The 22,386-nt window shown below is 35.9% G+C and overlaps 1 protein-coding gene across 1 annotated transcript in view; it reads right to left on the reverse strand.

Moving 5' to 3' along the window:
• Nucleotides 1–22,386, reverse strand: part of BIRC6 (baculoviral IAP repeat containing 6) — a 146,088-nt gene that overhangs the window by 116,391 nt on the left and 7,311 nt on the right. Inside the window, exons 2-14 of the mRNA XM_015815994.2 lie at nt 17,554–17,735; nt 16,459–16,596; nt 15,600–15,793; nt 14,002–14,113; nt 13,015–13,097; nt 11,627–11,849; nt 11,382–11,542; nt 10,375–10,433; nt 8,157–9,551; nt 2,971–3,120; nt 2,277–2,502; nt 1,216–1,376; nt 337–465 (exon numbers count right to left, since the gene is read on the reverse strand). Of these exons, the coding sequence (XP_015671480.1) occupies nt 337–465; nt 1,216–1,376; nt 2,277–2,502; nt 2,971–3,120; nt 8,157–9,551; nt 10,375–10,433; nt 11,382–11,542; nt 11,627–11,849; nt 13,015–13,097; nt 14,002–14,113; nt 15,600–15,793; nt 16,459–16,596; nt 17,554–17,735 (3,213 nt within the window). The remainder of the gene's footprint in view (nt 1–336; nt 466–1,215; nt 1,377–2,276; nt 2,503–2,970; nt 3,121–8,156; nt 9,552–10,374; nt 10,434–11,381; nt 11,543–11,626; nt 11,850–13,014; nt 13,098–14,001; nt 14,114–15,599; nt 15,794–16,458; nt 16,597–17,553; nt 17,736–22,386) is intronic.

Consider the following 22,386-nt stretch of genomic DNA (forward strand, 5'->3'; position numbering starts at 1 on the left):
TACTTATTATTTATATAATTTATATGGCCACTATCCTCACAATTGTAATTCTAAATGATGAGTATGGAGTTAAAACCAAAGAACAATATAACACAATAAATTAATAAACAAACAAATCCTTAGCAAACAAACATCCCAAATAACAATGTAACATACATAAGGGCCCAAAACCATTCATTTTTCAATCAATAAAGACAAGAACAAGATAGAGGAAACTACTAATAGAACACAAAAGCAAAAGTTCACTAGACTTCCTTCTAAGACTTATTTAGCCAACTAGCAAATGTCTATGTGGCAAATCGGTTTAAAAGAATGTTATACTTCAGCAAAACTCACACTGCGACTCTTCTACGTCCATGTTTTGCATTTCTGCATTCAAATCATCCAGTCCTGTTTTTCCATTTCTTTCCACTTCATTATGAGCTGGTGACAGAGGAAAAGTTATCTGTCTATCTACAGCTGCTTCTGGGGAACAAATACATAGGGGAAAAAAAACATTTTTAGATTTTTTTTTAAATAGCACAATCTTTTTTTGGAGCATAGTTTTATTACTTAACATGTTGTAGATGTGCTATGCAAATATTTTTAAATATTTTAAAACAATCATGAATCTTGAAACAACTAGAACTGAAACCCTTGGAATTCCTTGGCTTTTGAGTGGTACATCAAGACCTACACGCTAAGAATGAAGCAGGGCAACGATAAAAATTAAAATAGATTTAATTACTATGTGGCTCAATACTTAGTAAAGTATGAAATCCGAGAAATGGGAATCGCCACATTATCTTCAAATCTTTAAGTTTCACAACATTCTTAATATGTAAATACCATCAAGACAAATATATCTTATCTGTAAAATGGTAATAAAATGAAAATGAAAACGAAAAAGGACTATTTGAAAATAGGACTGAAATGAATTTCTGCAACATAAAGAAAAAGTATCAAAATCAAAATGAGCATTTATTGCATTCCCGATTCTTAAAACAAACAAAAATATCTATTGAAGGAGATACTACCTCATCTTGACATGCAGTGATACCTACTGCTTTATGAACTGTTTACCACAGAACACTGTTCACCCATTATATTTGATTTCATTTTACCTTACATTAACATTTTCAATACTTTTATTTGCTCAAACTACTGATGGTTTAATAATGTCATTTTGAAATGTGTAAATATTATTCAAAGCAAATTGTTCACTTATTTTCTTACCATTTACTTTCCCTAAGCCAGGAGCTTTATTTTTCAATAAAGTCACTTGAATCTGTGGAATGTTTGTGATACTTGAATTCAAAACAAATTTGAAATTCACATGTCCAACCATACAAGCTTTGGGCAAAACCAGTTCAAAGACATGTTCATCCCAGCTGTTGCTACAAAGAAAAAAGATAGAGAAAGAAAATAAGTTATTATGTTCAATGAGATAAAGGGCTCCAATTTATTTTTTATCTGTACAATAAGAAAATATAAATGTTTACAACTTTCCCATTTCTCTATTTCAGTGTGATCCTAATTTTTAAATCTACTTAATTCAGTAATTTAAGCTGCATTTCATTTTTAAGTAGAAATACCTTTAGGAATGCATATAACATTTTGAATTTGCACTGATTTTGATTAAAAATGCCTCATTTCAAGTGTTACACAGCATGCTTAACTGTAAAATGGTCTGATCATTTTGCAAGTGCTAAAAAAGTATCTTAAACTCAGAATACTTCTAAAATGAAAAGCAATATGCTGGCATACATAACAGGACATTTTGAATTGAAACTGTTCAAATTTGAATTGTTTGTACACCTCTAGGAGACTGTTCTTCTACATAGATGTTAGCCCTGTAGGCTACCTGAAAATTCTTGATTTAAAACCCGTTTATACAACGTATCAACTTCCAGTCTTTATATAATATAATATAATACAAATATAATATAATACAAATGACAGCTAGTTTATTCTAGTGGCTAAGGCACCAGACTAGAAACCAGGAAATTATGAGTTCTAGTCCCGCCTTAGGCATGAAAGCTTGCTGGGTGACTTTGGTCTATTTTCAGTCCAACTCATCTCACAGGATCGTTGTTGTGGGGAAAACTGAAGAAAGAAAGAGTATTAGGCATGTTCGCAAGTGTGAGTTACTTATAAAAATAATAAAGCAGGGATAAAAAATAATAACTATAAAATATAAAATCCCTACTAGGGAATTCCATTTATAACTCAAAATATCAGGTGATTCAATGTTTAAATAAAATAGGGAGGTAAATGTTCTATCAAAAACAATTTACCTGTCAGTTTGCAATTTCCAAGTCCGTGTATGTTGAGCTGCATCCCCATGATGCTGCTGGTGCAAGTGTTGTGGATGTCGCCTTTGCTGCTGTTCTTGTTGCACTTCAACCCAGCATGGTGGAACTGTAGCTGAAAATCGTGGTGTCAAAGTTTCAAAACGAGTAAGCTCTACTAAAGACGTCAAAGTTTCAAGTGAGAATGGCTGGTCCACTAGAAGATCAACTCCTGTTTTTTAATTAGAAAGTAAAATCACTTTTCAAAACATTTAATCACACAAAAAAAATCAGTAGCCCCCACAAGAAGCTACAGCACTTTTTTAAATATTTAATTTGTCCTTTGGTTCAGCTACACTAACACTAAACACACACACATATTTCATGGCAGCATGTTTTCATGCATGTTATGTTACAGAGCCTCTAGTTGGCATTTAGGAGTAAAACCGGTTAGCCATCTGCTGCTGGAGAAAAACAATCTATGAACATTCTGGTTCAGGTTTCCATATACACTTTAGTTGGGAAAACACATATCTGCAAAAGTAACACACATAAAAATAGATGAGACTTCTTGCAGGATGCAGACACAATATAATAAAAAAGTATACTGCTTATTTACAACTTTAAAATGGTACTGTATCGTATTTCTTCAATTCAATAGTATACTTTTGGAAATATGAATATAAGATTAAATATTTACCTGTAATACCTGGACTTGAAGGATTAGATAAAGGCTTTGTGCCTTCTGTTAATTGCTCCGTCACTTTAGACAGAGATGCATCCACAAGAATATCAGCTTCATCAACATCATCACAAGTTCCTCCAATCTGGAGAAAATGAAGTTCTCCACCTAAAAGAAAGGGTTGAGAATTTAAATGGAAGCCCAGAACAGTCCAAATTAAGAACATGCATGCACATACTCATTTTGACAAAAAGCTTCAATGGACTGTATTCTTGGATGAGATAGGTTTACTTCAAATTTGGTTTTGAGTCTGGTGTATGGGACATTAACATTTCCTGATGGGTTAATCTTTCTTAAGAACATGGAGAAATGTGATCTTCTGACTCCCCTGGGTCAAGAATTGCTGTTCATTTCCTTGGACGTTCATTCCTTCAGGTTAGCAGATGTTTGTTTTTCTCCTAATCTACTTAATATCTATATAAAACATTAGGAGAGCTATGCAGAAGTACATTCTGAGATATCAACAAGAGATGACACATAGTTCCACTGATATTTTCTAATAATTTCAGGAAGAGGAACTGCCTTCTGCACCTGATCTGAGAACACGTAGGGCAGAAAAAACCCAGGAGCAGCAAAGGTCAGCCCGATTACTCACAAAGAGGCAGCTTCACCCCTTGTGATGGGCTGTACAAGATGTTGGCTATTTAGCACAGGGCTTTTCAACCAGTGGTACGGGTACCACCTGTGGTACATTGGCACCTGGCAGGTGGTATGCGACCATCCTAGAAAAGTGGTAGTGGGGGAGGGGAATGAGCCGAACTGGTGGCAGCACCGCACAAGCTTGAGCGAGAGATGGCTGGAGCTGCAGGGCTGTCAGGGCTCAGTGGAAGCACCAAGATCAGTGCCAGGCTCCAGCTGGAGCTCGGCGCTGATCCTGGCGCTTCTGCTGAGCCCAGAAGAAGCCCCGATCAGCTGGAATGTTGCAGCCTCTGCAGGGTCTTGTGATTTACATTCAGATGCTTGGCAACTGATTCATATTTAAGACGATCACAGTGTCCCAGGGTCATGTGAAGTGACCAAAACCTGCTGCAACCACCCAGATGAGGGGAATAAAAACCAAACACCCCACCCCATCCCCGGACGGTTAGGAGTTGTCTTTACGAGTGTTGTTACTTTTGGAGCCTGTCCTCCTTCTCGTGACGACCCACCCGTCCGTCCACAGAACGAGCCGACACCGAACCCCCCGTGAAAAAGTCACAGTAACATTGAAGCTTGTCAGTGATTCGCTTGACAACATTCAACTCCTGATGGACATGAAGTAGTGTTTTTTTGGGGGGGGGGTCAAGTTTTTGACACCTTGCTAGGCGACTGGTGGTACTCGGATGTTGCCATATCCTAAAAGTGGTACAATGGGTGAAAAGGTTGAAAAGCCCTGATTTAGCACACCAGACAGATGGAGGCAATGCTGGGTTGTGTTCACTTCCTAGCTGTGTGTTTCCTGCTTGTTATGGTCCCTGCCTTGCTTTGAATTAACACCATGCATTGACTTAGATCATACCTTGTGAACTCTGGACTTTTCTTGCCTTGTGACCCCTCTTGTCTTGTGGATTTAATTTTGCCTGGTGGTTTATCTTATTTGGGAAACGTTCAAGTATCTTGTGAACTCATTGGCCATTGCTCTGTGGACTAGTGTTGGTCTGCTTTCGGCGGGACTTAATTGCGACAGTTCTGAGTTTTTGGTGGAGGGAATTGCTGAGGAATATTTATAAACCCACTAAACCACCATTATGTGGTGAGTGGGACAGCACAAAAACCCTATGATGGTGTATGAATAATGAGCTCGATACTGGAAAAATTCAAAAAGTTATTACTGACATTAGATTGGATCTGGCTGATATACTGGATTGGAACAAAATAATTAATTTGAGACTTAAAGGTATCAGGAAAGGAAAAAATAGAAAATACTAATTTAATTGGAGATCTTATCTCAAACTTGAACAACAGTCTACCAAATTTAAAGCTTTCAGATAGATAAAGAATGCATCCTTAGAATCATCTGAGTCCAATGAAATGCAAAACCCAAGAAATATATAGTAAGAAGATTTGTAAACAGTCAGATAAAAGAAAAATATAGAAAGTGCTTGTGAATTAAAAAAGATAAATTGGGATGAAGATAAAATGTTACACTTTCATAATATTAGTTCTGCCATGTTACAAAGAAGAAAGGCCTTCAAAACTCTAAGAGAAGATTTATTAAAAAGAGAAACAAAATTTAATTGGTCTTTTCTTTCAAGTTAATTGTATTTCAACCACAAGGAAAAGAGATTATTTCTCTGATCCTAAAGATACACTGTGCAATAAATCTAGATAATGCTTCATGAAGAATTAAGAAAGAACAAACTTTGAGGTTTAAAAAACTCATATAATTAAAGTTACAGCTGAAGATTTGACAATGGGATTCTTTAGCTTAGGTTAGGAGACTCAAATGTCTAGCGGCTTCCCTGTTGGAAAATTTGGAATTTGTGGAACAAAAATTTATTCCCTTAAATAAACAGAGGTTGAACTAACTTGGATAAAGTTTGTGGTATATTCCAAGCATTTTTTTCCACAACAGTTAACAATAATAGCCATTATTATTATTATTATTATTATTATTACTGATTCAAAACTAAAACTACATTAAATAATAGGCAATAAAACAGTTTTACTAAAATGGAATTAGTTCAATTGGACATAGAATATTTCTTAGAGGGAGTAAAATAAATGTATTGTGAATACAGAGAAAAATCTGGAAAATTGTTGCCTTCTCAAAGGAAATATTTACATTGGGAACAATGCATACCAATTATAATGAAATTAATTTTCATTTTTGGGGGGGGGATATAGCAGGCAAGCAGATAATTTTTAAAAAATATCTTAAATCTTCCAATAATTGCAGATGTGCGCTCAGGAGAATTGGCTGCATCCTTAATTTTTTAGAAAATCTAGGATATTATTCATAAGATGACATTTGGAAAGGCTCCTGAAAAGGCAGAATAACATTAACATATATTAAAAAAAATAAGGAGAAAGTAGCTCCTATACTCCTGGAGATATAGTTCAGGTATCTTTTAAAAATAAATAGCTTCCTATTATGATGGTTATATTATTGCAACTTTAAAGGTCATTAAGGAGCCTACTCAGTGCTGAAGTTATCACCCAGTATCTCTGACAAATATTGAAGCTAAAATTCTAACACATTGGCAGGACGACTTCAGAAAGATTACCCACAGTAATTCATGGTGTACAGTTTGTTTTCCTGGAACAGCAGGAATTTCAGACAATAATAATACTGATTGATATACTGCATACATATCAACATTAATCTGATGTGGAAAAAGCTTCTGATACATTCTGAATCAAATTTTTGATTTATGTGTTGCCGAAGTTTAGGTTCCTATAGAAATGTATTTTTGGGAATATAATTTATTATTTTAATTTTTTCTACTCATGTTGTTACCAATGGGATTATTTTACCTGTTATTAAAATGTATTTTTATGCACTCTTTATATAAATTCATATAGTTGCCCATCTCAAAATCATACCTCAGGGTGATGAAGGCAGGATTAAAACCAACTGCATGATAATAATAAATAATAAATAAATAATAACAGCAAACTGCAACTAAGGTTTCTCAAACTCAGATTTTATACTGTAACCATAGTCTTGTCATAGAAAATCACAATGACAAGCTCACCCAACTAATACAGTATAGAATTTATTAAAGTTGTCCTTTATTACATTTAATTTTCAATCTGGTGTTGGAACCCTTGGCATCACTTACAAGACAAACTTGTGAAATTAATAGAATATGCTAGCTGAATTTGAAGGCAAGTTATTGCTATATGCACATAACATTCAGGGTTTTTCAATGATGGTCACTGTTCTCTATCTAAATTTGTAGAAGTTGTAAAATTTCATAAAATACAACTAACTGGAGGTCAAATATGGCAAATGGTTACATATTTAATTTTTTGTTTATTGTCCAGTTATTTATTACCTAGAGATTATTTCCAAGGAAATATATAGTTTAGTTGATAAGATTATTTTAAAAATGTAACAAATACCCAGATGAAAACAGATACTAAGACATGAATGCCCTCTAAGTCTGTGGGGAAGAATTTTTGCGGTAAAAATAAACACATTATTATTTTAAACACATTGCTAAATTAATAGTTAATATTTTATGAATGAATTAAATAGCCAGTATTTCTTTGTTAAAATTGTGTTACTCTTATGCATTGCTAAATTAATAGTTAATATTTTATGAATGAATTAAATAGCCAGTATTTCTTTGTTAAAATTGTGTTACTCTTATGACAATAGTAGTTTTTATCTTCCTCATTTTAATCAGTATCATTGGGCTTATTTTTTAACCTCAATTATGTACTGTAATGGACATAAAATTGAATAAGTAAGCATAGCTTGAAAGTATGATTTAGTGCTCTTGCAATTTTGGCAAGTCCTGGGCACTAATGAAAGTAGGAATTTGGTTATATTTCCAGCACTGAAAGCAGTTGTTAAGACAAATCTGGACCCTACTGGGTGGAAAATTTAAATTTGATTTTACTTCTTATGAGAAATTGACTGAAAATGGCTGGTAATAGATTTTTCAAGAAAACATATGCTCATAACAAAACCATTACTTTCAATCAGCATTTTAAAGTTTTAAAGCTGTTGGAAATGGTGCATGCAAACTAAGACACAATGTACTATTAGTAAACGTCTTAAAAAGATTTCAAGAATAAATTTATATACACACACATTTAGAAAAGCAATGATATTAGATACTTGTGTTATTTTGATCTATGCTATTTAAAAATTTTACACATAAAACAAGTTATGCGTTTATTCTGAAATATATAATAATACAAAATAATATTTTAAATTTAAATAAAAGCTTAAAAAAAGAGAGAAATAAATGGGTGTCTATCAGTAGGCTTTTAAAGATCAGGACAAGATAGCTGTGACTGCGAGACTGAAGCCCTTCCAGTCATATATGTGTGTGGAAGTTATGGATGACAGACAAACAAGAGGGCAGAGTTTTGATGAGATGGTCACGGCTACCATTTTGACTTTTCTTTCCCCAGTTGGCACACCAGGATATAAAAAGAGAAACCTGGAAAAATGAAGCATTTTTTAAAAAAACAAATGAAAATCTTACCTCTAGTGCATGCACAGAGTCTATCAGTGCCTGAGCAGTATATTACTGAGACAAATTTGTCTGGTTCTTCAGTACCTTCCTTTTTAGGTGGCTCCACTTTGGCCAGGATTTCAAAGTTTGAAAGATCTAATATTTTAACATAGCCTCCCTGAGTGGTTATTACTAGATGCCCAAGAGCAGAGATTTCCGATCTTTTTTCTCTCTCGCTGCCATTCTTAGAAGTTAATTGTATTTCCTCTGTAGGTTCCTCACAGTCATCTTCTCTATTATCCAATATGTCTGGTGGGAGCAAAATCAATGAGGTAATGGTATCCTGGGGGTCTTTGATATGCTGAATTTTTATAGGTTCCTCTTCTAGAGTCACAATCCTAGTGGCATAGTTCATTTTATAAAGCACTAGATAACCGCCACTAGCACTTCGTTGTTCTGGCTGGATTATTAAGGGCGTCTGTACATCTGCTGGTGACTCATGCTGGATCATACTGATATTTGCACCATTCACTACCGTAAGATTAGGTTCTACTTCTCCTTTCCTTCTATTACATAGTGCCGAGTTTAATTTATTTAAATTATTCAAGGCCTCTACTTGATTTATTGCACTCAGGGATTCAACAGGACACGTCCGCAGTCCTATTAACAAATGAACTCCATCTGCACAAGGAGTGATTGAATCTACACAAAAATTCTCCTCCTCTGCAAACTTTGGCAGTCTTAAGCACTGAACCAAAGTTCCAGGTTTGGGAACCATTGAGTTCCACTTCTCAGAGTCCGGAGAAGTTAAGCTGGCTGTTGCGTCTGCAAACTGCTGAATGTATGTCACAGGAGGATCTTGCAATAGCAATTGCTCCTGACTATCCAGCTCCATCTCTATGATTTGTGGAACAGTAAAACCATCATCATGTAAACTTTTACTCATGATATTGTTCATTTGTGAAAAGATTTTTCCTGCTTTTTCATCAGATTCCTTAATGCTGTAAAGCAGTAATATAGGTGAAGTCCTCCTTACCAGAGGAGAATTCAGTTCTGAATTAGTACAGGATTCATTGTCAGTTGATCCCAGGTCTGATATACTACCAGCTTGAGTCCTGCTTAAATCATCCAGTGATCTCTGAGAATTACTACTAACAGGAGAGGTAGCAGGCGATTTGTATGTTAATAAACCTCCAGCTAACAAACAAGGAAAGGGAATGTTGTGGTGTTCCAGATGCTTTTCCTTCATCTTTTCACTTTTACAGTTAGTTAGGCAAGGGTTTGCCCCAAGTTCTTCTAAATCTTTCACTGTGTCTTCAAGTACATTTGCAACTATTTCCCACTGAAGTTTCTCAGGCTGCTGAAGAATGCTGAGAGCAGTTACATCAAGGCTAACTTCCATGGTTTCCTTTTGTGATGTATGTCCTTAAAGATAAAATATACAGTGTAAAAAACAGATTTTATCCATAGTAGGATTATGTTTTTGTAAACTTTTACATTCATTCATTCATTCATTCATTTTGCACATACACGCAAACCAACATCTAATGATATCTTCAAATATTTCTATTTTATTCAAACCAGGTAATTGTAGCTTGCTACAAAAACATGCTTTGTCATGTGAATGTCTGACCCCTAAAAATTTTACAGAATAAAAGTAATTACCAAGCAGAAAAATGCATTAAAAATATGGTATAAGACATTTGCATAATGTGTTAATATAAGGATCACCACACAAACAGGTATAATTTCTATAGTGATAAAGTGCAATATAAAATATCCAAGGAAGGCCTAAAACAGAAATAAGAGGAGACCTGTGCATATTTTCAGCGTCAGTGGTAGAGATCCTAACCTTGAAAGAAAATGAGGGGCCATCAGAATGATCTATCTTCCACCTCCAAAAAGATTTAAGGGTTGCAAATACATAGTCGTCAGAGAATAGCATGAAGACCTTATTCTCAATCAGCCAGCCCTTAAAAAGGATCTTGATTTGGAGGCTGCCCCTTCTTTGCAGAAAAGATTGCAATTAGGAGCAGAAGGAAAGGATCATAGGGCACACTTTCACAGAACTAATTTCCCTCTGCCCTGTTTCTTTTGTTAAAAGCAGATTTCTTTATTTCTTAATTATAAATCAAAGTATTAAGATGAATAGCAAGGTATGTACTCCTTGCTCTTTATTGACAAAAGCATTGCTAAATAATTGCAAGTAATCTTATTTATATTTCATAATAAAATATTATATGCCTACCAGTCACTGATTCTGATCTGGAATGCTCCTCACTGTCTGAATCTTCTAGCAAATCATCACTAAAGTCAAGAAGATTAGAGATATTAAGCCAAGAAAACAATTTCATACAATATACCTACTTCTAAACATAAATTTTAGCATTAAAACCTGTTAATATACCAGCATATTATATATACTATGAAAAAAATAAATTAGTGATGTAAGCTACTGAAGAGTCCAATGATGATTATACTTAGTTTAAATCCATTCTGTGATTTAACCTACATAATCCTCTAATTCAGAAGCAAGTAGCCTGTATTTGCTTTAGGAGATCTATGGGAAAGAATTTGTTGAGGATTACAAGTTAATCATAAGGAGGGCCAATTGACCTTATAATCTCATACTAGTGACATCATCAGGACATATATTGTTTTTTAGAAATCAAGAGAAAACATACTGCAAATAGTGTCAATCATGTAGTTTCTGGCTCTTGGTGAAAAGCAAGCATTTTATTAATTCAAACATTAGGAAAAATACGTACTAGCTACAACTATTATAGTGATTAGAATGCAGTATTGCAGGCTAACTCTGCCCACTGCCAAGAGTTCGATCCTGACCGTCTGACCGTCTGAAGATCGATTCAGTCTTCTATCCTACCAAGGTCGATAAAATGAGGACCCAGATTGAGGACAATATGCTGACTGTAAACAGCTTAGAGAGTGCTGTAAAGCACTATGAAGCAATATATTAAATCTAAGTGCTATTGCTACAAAAACAAAATAAGCCAAGAGATATTAGTGCAAAAATTTCTTTTTAGAGCAACTATTCTGTGTAAAAAGAAACTCTTCATACTAGATGAAATGTAACTTTTATTGGTCCACATTCCCAAAATTAATATATTGTGAAAACAAAATTATCTTCTCTTAGAAGTAACTAAACATTGATAGTTTTACCTCAGTACACCACGACTAGTGTCCTCTTCCAAAGAAATAAGCAACTCACATTCAATCAAATATTTATTAGCATACCTGTCTCCTTCTAATTTTGGTATATCTGAACAGCTAGATGAATCTTCTATCCATGTTATTGTTGGTCTTCTTGAATCAACCCCTGAGCTCTGTTCCCCAGACAATACCAGTTGCTGTACAATTACTGGATCATAAGCATTGATCTCAAACTTTAAGTGCACCTATGCAAATTTAAAAACATAATTAAACTTAGATGCAAATTTTTATTCATATAATTAGCATTACAACTCCAGACGACAAGATACCTTCATAAGTTTTGAAATATCCCATATACAGATCTTTCCTCGTTTTGTTGCAGCAGCTAAAAAATGAGGACAACTTCCAGATCCAAAGCAGACTATTCTGTCTGTGCCATCTGTACAAGGAAATTGTGCTGGACTTGTTGCCAGCGTGACTGAGAGGGGCACGTTCTGCGTGTGTTCACCTTTCACAAATGGGCAGTTTGGGGAATGTCTTTCATGTTCAGACCTTAATGAATTAGAAAGATAAGTGTTAAAATGTAACAGCACTACTTTTTTCTCATTAGTAATTTTGCTGCAGATAAGCTAAGGTGTTTGGCTAATTACCAAATAAGCACTAACCTGGGTAAGGTAAGAGATAAAGTGTAATTTCCAAAGTTCCTGTGAGCAAAACCCTATTCATAGCCACTTTTGCAGAGAAGGAACAAAGGTAATTTTTGATCATTACTCCCCTACTAAACCTATCTGTAACTCCAAACAATCTTATCTGGAGAGCTAAGATGTCCCTCTAGAACTCTATTGTCACTGACACAGGTAGCTGTACTTCCCCCATCTTATCTTTCATAGTATGGATCCAGAAAGCACTAAGGAACTCATTCACTTTTAATTTTTATCTGAATGCATGTAAAATTCGTGATTTTGAAGAAAAATGTTTACCTAAAGGTTCACATAACATGTATTCATACCATTATGGATTTATTGTACTTGTTAAAATTCACAATCCAGCATTTTGAGATTTTATTCACAATTAAAAAATGCATAAAAATGCTCATTTTAGGGAAAGGACAACAATATTAGGCAGAAAGTGTACATAGATGAGTGATCAGAAAAATAGATACTTTCTATCAATATTTTTCTCTCAAATTTGTGAATTGGTGTGTAAATAACTTAATACCAACTTACAATTTGGAAAATAAGAAAGGGAGTATTGATGTACTCAGTTATCCTAAGTTCCAGAACAATAATGGGAAATCATTGGTTCTGAAATTGTTATGATTTGCTTACAAGCATTATTTAAGAATGATGATTAGGGATATTGGCTGTTTCTTCATTCTTCTCTAAAGACATCATTATTCAATCTAATTTTTAAAATACTCTTATGTTCTTTTTAAATAAGACTTAAGACTCCCCAAATGGAAATTATGTCCAATACCGAACATTCAAAAACATTTTATTTAATATTTAAATATTAAATTCTAAAATAATTCTGTCAGAAAATACTATGCTACATTTTGAGATTTTTAATTATTTAAATATTGTAATCAAACTTGAACCTAAGTATGTCAAAAAAAGGTCTAAATTAATAGATCTAACCCAATTTCTAAGGGTTAGAAATTGTTCTTACATATAGAATAGAAAGCAATGCAGATAGGTTTCAAATATTACATTCTCACCAAGGTTCATCTGTTGGCTCCCAGCATACCAAACATACACTACACGTAAAACACATGGCTCTGTCATCTCCTGATGATGCAGGCTATGGGAGAAGTGAGAGCAACAAATGAAATATTAAATGTGAAATACAGTATTCCATATATACAAATACCCATAGCAGAGAAATTATCTTCACCTACTATCTCAACACACACATAAAAAAAGGAAAGAAAAAATGTCTTCTGGATAAATGCCAGAAAACATACATGTTCATGTTCCTCATGAACATGCATAGGTCACATGAGGAAATAATTTATTTGCTAAAAGCAACAAGCTATTTTGGAAGAGTTGGAAAGCTGTTTAGGGATAAGGGGTGCTTCCCCCCACCCACGTTTGTATGCATTAGGGTTTTTTTTTAAAAAAAGCAGTATGATAAAACAGTTTTTGAGGAGTTTTCTTGCCACTGCCATCTTCTGGGATGTTTTCCACTTTGCAGTCTTTGCAGTCTAGTCTATAGCTTGGAGTCCTTCTAATCAAGTGTTGGTAAGGCCCACTCCTATTTAATTACTGAGGTTACACAGAGGATGCCATTTACTGAGACTAAACACGGCATCATTAATATGCTTGTTAAGTGGCTTATTTCTTATTTCAGGGTCAAATATGGGATACAATATTTCAAACTTAAACTCCACCTCATGCAAAGACAATTATGTAGTTGTTTCCCATCTTCAATCCTGTAAGTTGCCTTGCAAATGGATTCAAAACTATATTTTATAAACATTTGACCAGAATTGTAGCATTTTTAAAATTAATATTTGTGATATTTATTTTGCCCTCAGGGCAAACTTTATTTTTGAAAAACTGAACATGTGACTCCTTTAAAGGATTAAAGGCAGTCAGGACCAACAGAAAACTATCAAATGTATTTTCATAAGACAAAGTATTTGAATATACAGCACTAAGAATAATATGTTGCTATGATTTCAGTTAGAAATCTGTTTATTTACCTGATGGTAGAACCCAGCTTGAGCCATGGGATCTGGCTGTGCCCACCTATAACCTACATGAGGCCATGAAGTGAAGGTTTCCCGTCTGTTAGCCTCACTATACATTAAAGACCTTGGAAGAAGAAAAAAAGAGTTACAAATTTAAAACAGTTCAAAGGCTCCCTGGCTGTTATTAATTCTCCAATCTTAAGTGACCATTGTCCCTTCCAGAAAATGGGAAATTATTTACTGTTTGCACCCTGCTCATAAAATCACAACTTAAATAATCACCCGTATTTCTCTTCCTCCATCTGCTGAATTTCTTACTCATACTGTAATGTTCCCTCGTAGAATCTGTATTCCACCATAGATACATGCTCACAATTAAGGGTTAATTCCCAGAATAGTGATTGCTTCCCATTCCTCACATAAAAAATTAACGTGTGAATTCATAGGTATGTATGATGACAATAATGGCAATGCAACATCCACTCTGCAAAAATTAAAAAATGCCACAGCAATCTTTTTCTTGTATCTCTGCATGCTTATGAATTCTGGCTTTTCCCTTCATGAATTATTTCAAAAAACAGGAATGGATAAACCATAAGCCATGTGCTTCCCTACAATTAGTTTCTTGCAGAGAATACATTACCAAAACTAGCAGCACACAGATGTGTATCTACTCACTGAGTTCAACAAGAACCTCCCCCCCAGCTTTTAATCTTCACATTGGTTTTACATAGCTAAAAACATATTTAAATTACCTGCAAATACAATACTAATTATGTTCTCCTGTATGGATGTAATTGCTTTCCACAAACTAAACAAATAAACAGAACAGCATAGTGCCTGGTCTTCACAAGTTTTTCTGCATTAAGTAACTTGAGTATCTAAGATGTGCTATGATTAACTATACAAGATGACCCAGAAATAAGTCTAAAACCATTCTAACTCTAATCATGAAACTAAAACAGGAAGACTATCAATCATCAGACAAATTGCCAGTCTCAAATGTCAGACATGCTGGAAATTTTGAAAACTGTATCCTGGATGCAAAATGGCTTGACAAGGAAGCACAACCATTTACAATATATCAATATTCTAGGAAGAATGCTCCCTGCTACCCAAATTACTTTAGCATTTTTCTTTCTGCACAGCTGGATGCTGCATATGCAACATTCTGCATGTTTATTTTTAAAGAAACATGTGGAGTCCAAGTGAAATTGAGGTACCTGTAGAAATAAATATGATTCTGTAGAGTGGGGCTTTACTTACAGGTATCACGAAACCTATCCAAAGGGATAACATCACAACTAACACCACAATATATAGTTCTTGCCCGTATGTAGTTTATATAGCCTCCTATAGTGACTCTTACATAAACCATGTGATGCTGACTATACACAGAAAACTTACAATTCTAAAAAGCAACCTACCGTTTCTCTGCCTTCTGCCTCTTTGTACTCATCTGGAGGAATTGTCCCACATAGCATTGAAAACAGCCAATCTGTCACCCCCAATAACCTTATGCTATTGCTTCAGATCAGACTAAAAATACACATGCAAATGAAACAAACTGTAAAACAGCTTTTTGAAAATGTAAATTAACTTCTCCATACCTATCCACTGATCGGCCAGGCCCCACGCCAAGTTCCGGTCGTGCACTGGGCAAGAGGTAAGATAATCTATCCATAACAGATGAAGCTACAGGTAAGGCAGCAATGTTTTGATTTATTTTCTTGAGTTCACTTACAATGGCACTGGCAACAGACTTCAATACATGGTGAGGGAGATGGAACGTAACAGTTGCCCACTAAAAAAAAATAAATTAAATTAAATTAAATTTGAGTTATTGAGTACAAGACCTCAGCTTCCAAAACACAAGGGAATGTATTTTTAGGATACAAACACAATAAAAAGACAAAAAGGCTAATGAGTATAAAAGATCTTTAAAAATAAGTATGGCACGCCAGCATCTTTGAGATATTTTGCTTTGAAACAGAGCAAACACAGTACACCTCTGGCCCACCAGATGTTGGTGACGTATTGTTCCCTGCAGCCCAGCCCAACACAGCTAGTGTAAGAAGTTGCACATACTCAAGCCTACAAATATAAACATAAAAACTAGATTTATGTTTGTTCTGAAAACAGTTCACTCAAAAAGAATAACTGTATAAAATATTTCAAAGATTTCCCTTTCAGTCTTTTGCTTACTATGAAGGGACTAATGTCCAATGTTAAGACAGAAGCAATGGCTAAAAAAATACGTGCATCCTCTCTCTGTATGATAAACACATGATGGTAACTAAACACAAAGTGTCCAACTTTTCCTTCCCAACCATTATATGGCATATTCATGTTCAAGCCTTGACTAGCAGATTCATTGCAAGGGGAAACAACTATTAAAAATCAAATATAGAATAGCAACAGCAAGGAACATAACCCTGTGGCATTAAAAACAGTGATAAGATTTCTTACCTTTGCAACTTTGTGGTTCGCTGCTGTTTCATGTGAGGTATTTTTTAATCCATCTTTCAATTGTGCAAGAAACAAATCATATCCTTCTGTGCTTGACACATCTATCTTCTCTATGCAAGCAGACAACAGTTGCTGGGCCTGAAATGCAAAAAGTGAATTTCTGCAGTAGGTGCAAAACCCAATAATTTTATTATTAGTAATAAATTAATCAAACAATTAAGCCAAATGGTCATCAGATTTGTATTCATCCATGCTTTTAAAATGTTGTTCCATGGTGAGCCATTATATTTCTTGTATTCTGTATTGATATGCATCCCAAAGTAACATTTGTGGTAAATTACAAGCTTAAAAAGCTTAAAACAAGATTCCACGATCAACAACAAAGGCGTTCCTATTTGATTGAATTTCATCCAATTGTTATCATCCAGGCACAACTGGCAAAATGCTAGTGTGCACACATAATACTATTTCCTAGTTAATTATTCTTATTCAAGTTAAATGGATCTCCATGATTTGATTCTCTCAAAATATACCAATAGCTAAAATTAATTAAAATACTTGCAAACAAGAAAAAAGGATATTAATTAGTGATATATATGTAGGCCTATGAATATATTCTCCAGTCTCTCTATAGCTGACTTTAAACAGAGATAAAAACGTATTTCATTATGACTCTCCTGTTACGTAAATCTTATTAATCAAGGAAGGTGATCCAGGAAATACATTTCAAGCTTTTTTAAAAGACAATCATCATCAACTTGAAATCAGTCTGAAAACAAACTGGGAGCCAATGGATTATTTAGGTTACATGTATCCTGAACTTTACCACCAATCAGCCTAATTATCAATTCTTTTGATCAGATTCCAGGCTACTTCATAGTACGATTACTCAGAGATCCCGCATATGATGAAAATCAGACTCTGCACATGATAAATACATGCAAATGAGGAAGCGGCGAAGTCTTTTTTCCCGGCATAGTACCAGTATTATAATAAAAATACATATATTCATATTAGGAAAAAGTTAAAGGAGAATTAGATCTGGTGTGTGGGGTTCCTGCAGAAGTCGTGATAGAAATACTACTAATCACTTACCTCTGTCACTGGCAATTCCAGCTGAACTATGTCATCTTGTTTAGAAACAGGAGTTTGCAGAGCTGTGTCCAACAACAAGATGCCATTTAGATCCTTCCTACATCCAACTGCATAATCATCCACAAAGATGACTTTATCCACTGCAGAAATGTACTGACATTTCACTCGACCACCTGGCTTAGCTGTAAAATGTAAAAAGCAAAACAATAAAATAAAGAGATTTTAATTCAAATCAAGAAAGCATATTCATCGAATCCTGCGGAAATATATTACAATCTCCTCTTACTGATTATAGAAGGGAAAGCCTATCATGGCAGGAGACTATGCATGATTTCTGAGAAGATTTTAATGAAGTTCCTGCTGCCTAAACATTTACATTTGAAGATCAATGAATGGTACTCTAACTTTTAATACTGTAGCCCCCCCTCCAGGTATAGAGGTAGTTATTTTCCTTATTTTAATACACTTTATTCTGAGAAATAACTAAATGAAGCTGAAAAAGCCAAAAAGCTTAATTTTTTAACAATATTAATCTAATTTTTTATAGAAGAAATGTCTATAGCTACAGACAAGTATGTCTCAACAATCCAAAAACCTATTCTGTATAACTTTGATAAATATATCTTCCAAACATCCAATTCATAACTTAGTGACATGAGATTTACAGTGTTTAGTACTTATAGTAGTACTGTTTTAATACTAAATAAATTGACCAAATTGTTCAATTTTTGATGAAAAATAATCTGAACAAAAGACAGATTATGCATTCTGAAAAGGAAAACCATGCACACACCTGTGACAAATACTGAACATTATCAATAGTAAAAGAAAATACATTATTTATACACAAGTCTAAAAACCAAAAGACTGAGTTCTAGTCCTGCCTTTGTTCAACAGCCATGTATGCCCCTTTGCCCCTGCACTCCCCAGCCCGCCATCGTAGCCGATCTTTGGTGTCCTCTTGCTCCCACTGTTGACCACGTATGCCCAGCTTGACATGAGGAAGATGGCCTCACATAGTGCCTTGTGAAGGGCCAGGGCTGGTACATCTCAGCAGCAGCAGCAGGAAGATGGTGAAAATCAGCTGAGGTTGGAGAATGCAGCTGGCAGGGGCCACAGAGTATAAAGCAGGGATGTTAAATTGCTGGCCCGAAGACCGGATGCGTCATACTGAAACCACGCCCACCCCATTGCCGGCAATGGAAAAAAAGTCATGATATCTCGTGACACGTCACATGACGTTGCGAGTTTGACACCCCTGGTTCAATATAGAGCAATGAATGCAGCCGGGCTGGGTTTTCTGAGGCAGAAGTTTCATGGTGCGGTGCTGGTTGGTGGCTTCACATTGTGTCTCTGGGACTTTCTGGGTGTGACTTCATGCTGAGGTGCCAGGTAGCAGTTTTACACAGCACCACTGGTGGGGCTTCTAGAGAAGGTGACTATGCACTGTAGTGCTGGGCAGAGACTTTGTGCTGCACTGCGGGGGCTTTCTGAAACAGCTGCTTTGCGTGGTGCTGCTGGGTCCTCGTACTGCAAAAGATTTGGTGCTGCACTGTGCCTCAGGGGCTTCTTATAGCTTCAGAGCTTCAGCAGACCAAAAAGCCAGTGATCAATAGTGTGGCAACCAGCCTCTGAGGCATGAGATTCTGGTGCTATTTGCCCTGCAAGGCAGAGTGCAGTGTCCAAAAGAGCCGAGATGGGGAAAGGGAAGATAGATGGCTTGGGCGAGTTAAAGAAGAGGTATTACCTTACCAAGGCTCAAGGGAAGGAGGGACCAAGTCTAGAGGTATGAGTTGGATTGGGATGGATACTAACTTAACGGTCCATGATTCTTGGTTAATAATGGCAATGGGGATTGCCAGGATTACCATCACTAAGTAATGCTGTCATGTGATGTTGTGCTTTATGACTGCATTATTTAGTAATGGAAATTCCAACCCCAACTGTGGTTCTAAATAAGGACTACCTATAGGCAACTTTAATTTCTACAGTTTTGTTGCTGTTTAAGACACTGGTGCTTTTAACAGACATGATCTGGCTATCAGTCCTGGAGCCCCATAGTAAAAAGCACAATCACTGGTCCCTTCTTTGCTTTTTTTCCTGATGGCACAGAGTTTGACTGATCTGATTTGCATAGTTTCTCCTGTGCCGGATTCCGAGGAGGCTGTTGGGAGAGGGTGATATGGGGGAAAACAGACTATAGGTTCCCCATTCCATTTCTTCTCTGCCTTAACTCTTCCAGTAATGCCTATTATTACACAATGCTGTTGTAGCTCTTCCAGGATATTTGGGTTGCCTTGCCTCATAAGTTCGTCTCTTAGGTCCTCGGCCAGCCCTCTCTTAACTGGTCAATCAAGGGTAAGTCATTCCATCCTACATCGCCAGCAAGTAATTTAATGTTCAAAATATATGACCTTATTCTGACTCTGCTTCAGCTCCCAGATCTTTCAACTTGTATGGGATTGCCAAAGCTTCAGGTTTGCATATGAGGTCCTGGTAATTGTCCAATATCAGATGGTTCCCTCAATGAATGAGTTGCTGCTTCCTTCAGCAAACTTAATCAAAAAATAATTTTGGTGTGATCAGTGGAAAACCCTACTGGTCTGCCTGCCATACACATTTCACACTGAGTAGTGAATGTCCAGAATTGATCCTGATTCTGGCAAGCTCCTAAGGGAATGCAGAAGCATTGTCTGAGATGCAATTTGTTGAACTGCCCCGGGTTGGGGCAAATTCTGCCCCAGCAGTTGCATTAGTTTTATTATAGCATTCTGCAAATCGATCATCTGCACATCTAGTAGCTGTTGGTGTTGCAACAATGCTACTGTCAGATGCTTGGTAGATAGCAGAATTTCTTTATGATCAGAGGACATTCCTGAAATTCCTCTGCTTGGAAGTGACTTGCAAGATTGATGTCAGTCTTATCAGGTAGACCAGACAGGAAACACAACCAGATAAGCTAACTTTATTATAAAGTAATAACAGAATGTCAGGCCCAGCTCAAGAACGACATAGAGCAATCCAGCCAAAGTTCAGTTCTTTATTTGCTTATACCCAACAGACAGAATCTTGCTGGATTAAACCTTTACTACTCTCACACTAACATATATACGTTGGGACATTCTAGGAATTAGCTACTGTATTCTGTTCCCTGTCTCTTATTCAGCTCCAGGCTGTGTTCCTCTTTGTCTTGCCCCCTTCCCTTCTAACACGTAAATATATTCAGGGGGAATTTCTTAATAAAGCTTTTTAAAGATATATTACCATCCTGTCTGTCTTAGAATTCTTGTTCTTTGATATCTATCCTGCAAATTCTAAATGAAGTGTCAAAGCACAGAGTAATACCAATGCAGCTATAACCTGCTCTTATATTTATTTGCATACAGGTAGTCCTTGACTTACAACCATTCATTTAGTAATCGTTCATAATTACAACGGCACTAAAAAAAGTGACTTATGACTGTTTTTCACACAACTGTTGCAGAATCTCCATGCTCATGTGAACAAAATTTCGACTCTTGGCAACTGGCTCATATGACAGTCGCAATGTTCTGGAGTTGTGTGATCACCTTTTGCAAAGTCATTGGGGAAGCCAGATTCACTTAACAACCATATTACTAACTGAATAACTGCAGTGATTCACTTAATAACTGTGACAAGAAAAGACATAAAATGAGGTAAAACTCACTTAACCACTGTCTTAACAACAGAGATTTTGGGCTCAATTGTGGTCATAAGTTAAGGACTTCCTATATACCCCATTCCAAGATATCCTCAAAGAGAATGGGAAAGAACCCCAATTCAGCTGAGGGAAATAGCAAGAAGGAAAACTGAAGTAAAATCGTAAGCACATCACAGACACATAATTTTCAGTTTGCCCCAGCTTCACTTAACCCTGAGTTGCTTTAATTAATTGCAGTCTCTAAACAAAGGCTACTTATATATATTATTTGGCTCTGACTCTGAGGCTGAATTGGTGAACCTAGTTCATTTCAGGAGACAAAAGGCTATAGGCAACCTATGAGGGATGCGACAGGGATGTTCTAATTTACCCCAGCAGCTAAAAAGAGTGAATCAGCAGAGATCAGCATGGCTCCTTGAGATGAGAGGATATTAACTCTTTCAATTAAGCAGAGCCAAACTACATAATAGCTCCATAACCCCTTCCCTTGTAGGAAACAATTCTCCACTACTAGGTCTTCAATCACTGCTTCTCCTTCCTAGTTTCATTTTCACTCTGCAACCCAAACATACAGTTGGTTGATAACTGCAGGAAAATGTGAATAACTTTAGATCAAATCAAATCAAATCGTTTATTACAGCTATAAGACCGGACACAGTAAAATATCCAATAGTATGTTTGTGTGTGTGTGTATCACGGTATACACAATAATATTGTAAAATCTAAAGATAAACAACATGTATAATAAAATAAAATTATTAAGTATTCAAATGGCTAGTTAATGATGCAACATATTATGCTGAAAGTGGCACAAAGCTGGGCAATTTGGGAGGAAATTTTTGAGTCCTTGTCTAAATGCAGTGCAAGTTGTCGACTTACGAACACAATCGAGCCCCAAATACCCATTACTAGGCAAAATAGTTAAGTGAATTTTGCCCTGTTTTACAACCTTTCCTTCTACTGTTGTTAAGTGAATCACAGTTGTTAAGTTAGTCACAATGTAGGAGATGACCAGGCTGAGCCCGCAGGAGGGGTCAAGTGCACCATCAGTCTTAAGTCCCTTCATGCCCACAAGCGATCTAAGTCCAGCTCAACTCTGCAACCGAGAACTGAGCTATGGATTCAATCCATAGCTCGGTTCTGCAAGACTT

The sequence above is a fragment of the Protobothrops mucrosquamatus genome, unplaced genomic scaffold, assembly GCF_001527695.2.
Source record: "Protobothrops mucrosquamatus isolate PMUCROS unplaced genomic scaffold, P.Mucros_1.0 scaffold393, whole genome shotgun sequence".
NCBI classification, from domain to species: domain Eukaryota; kingdom Metazoa; phylum Chordata; class Lepidosauria; order Squamata; family Viperidae; genus Protobothrops; species Protobothrops mucrosquamatus.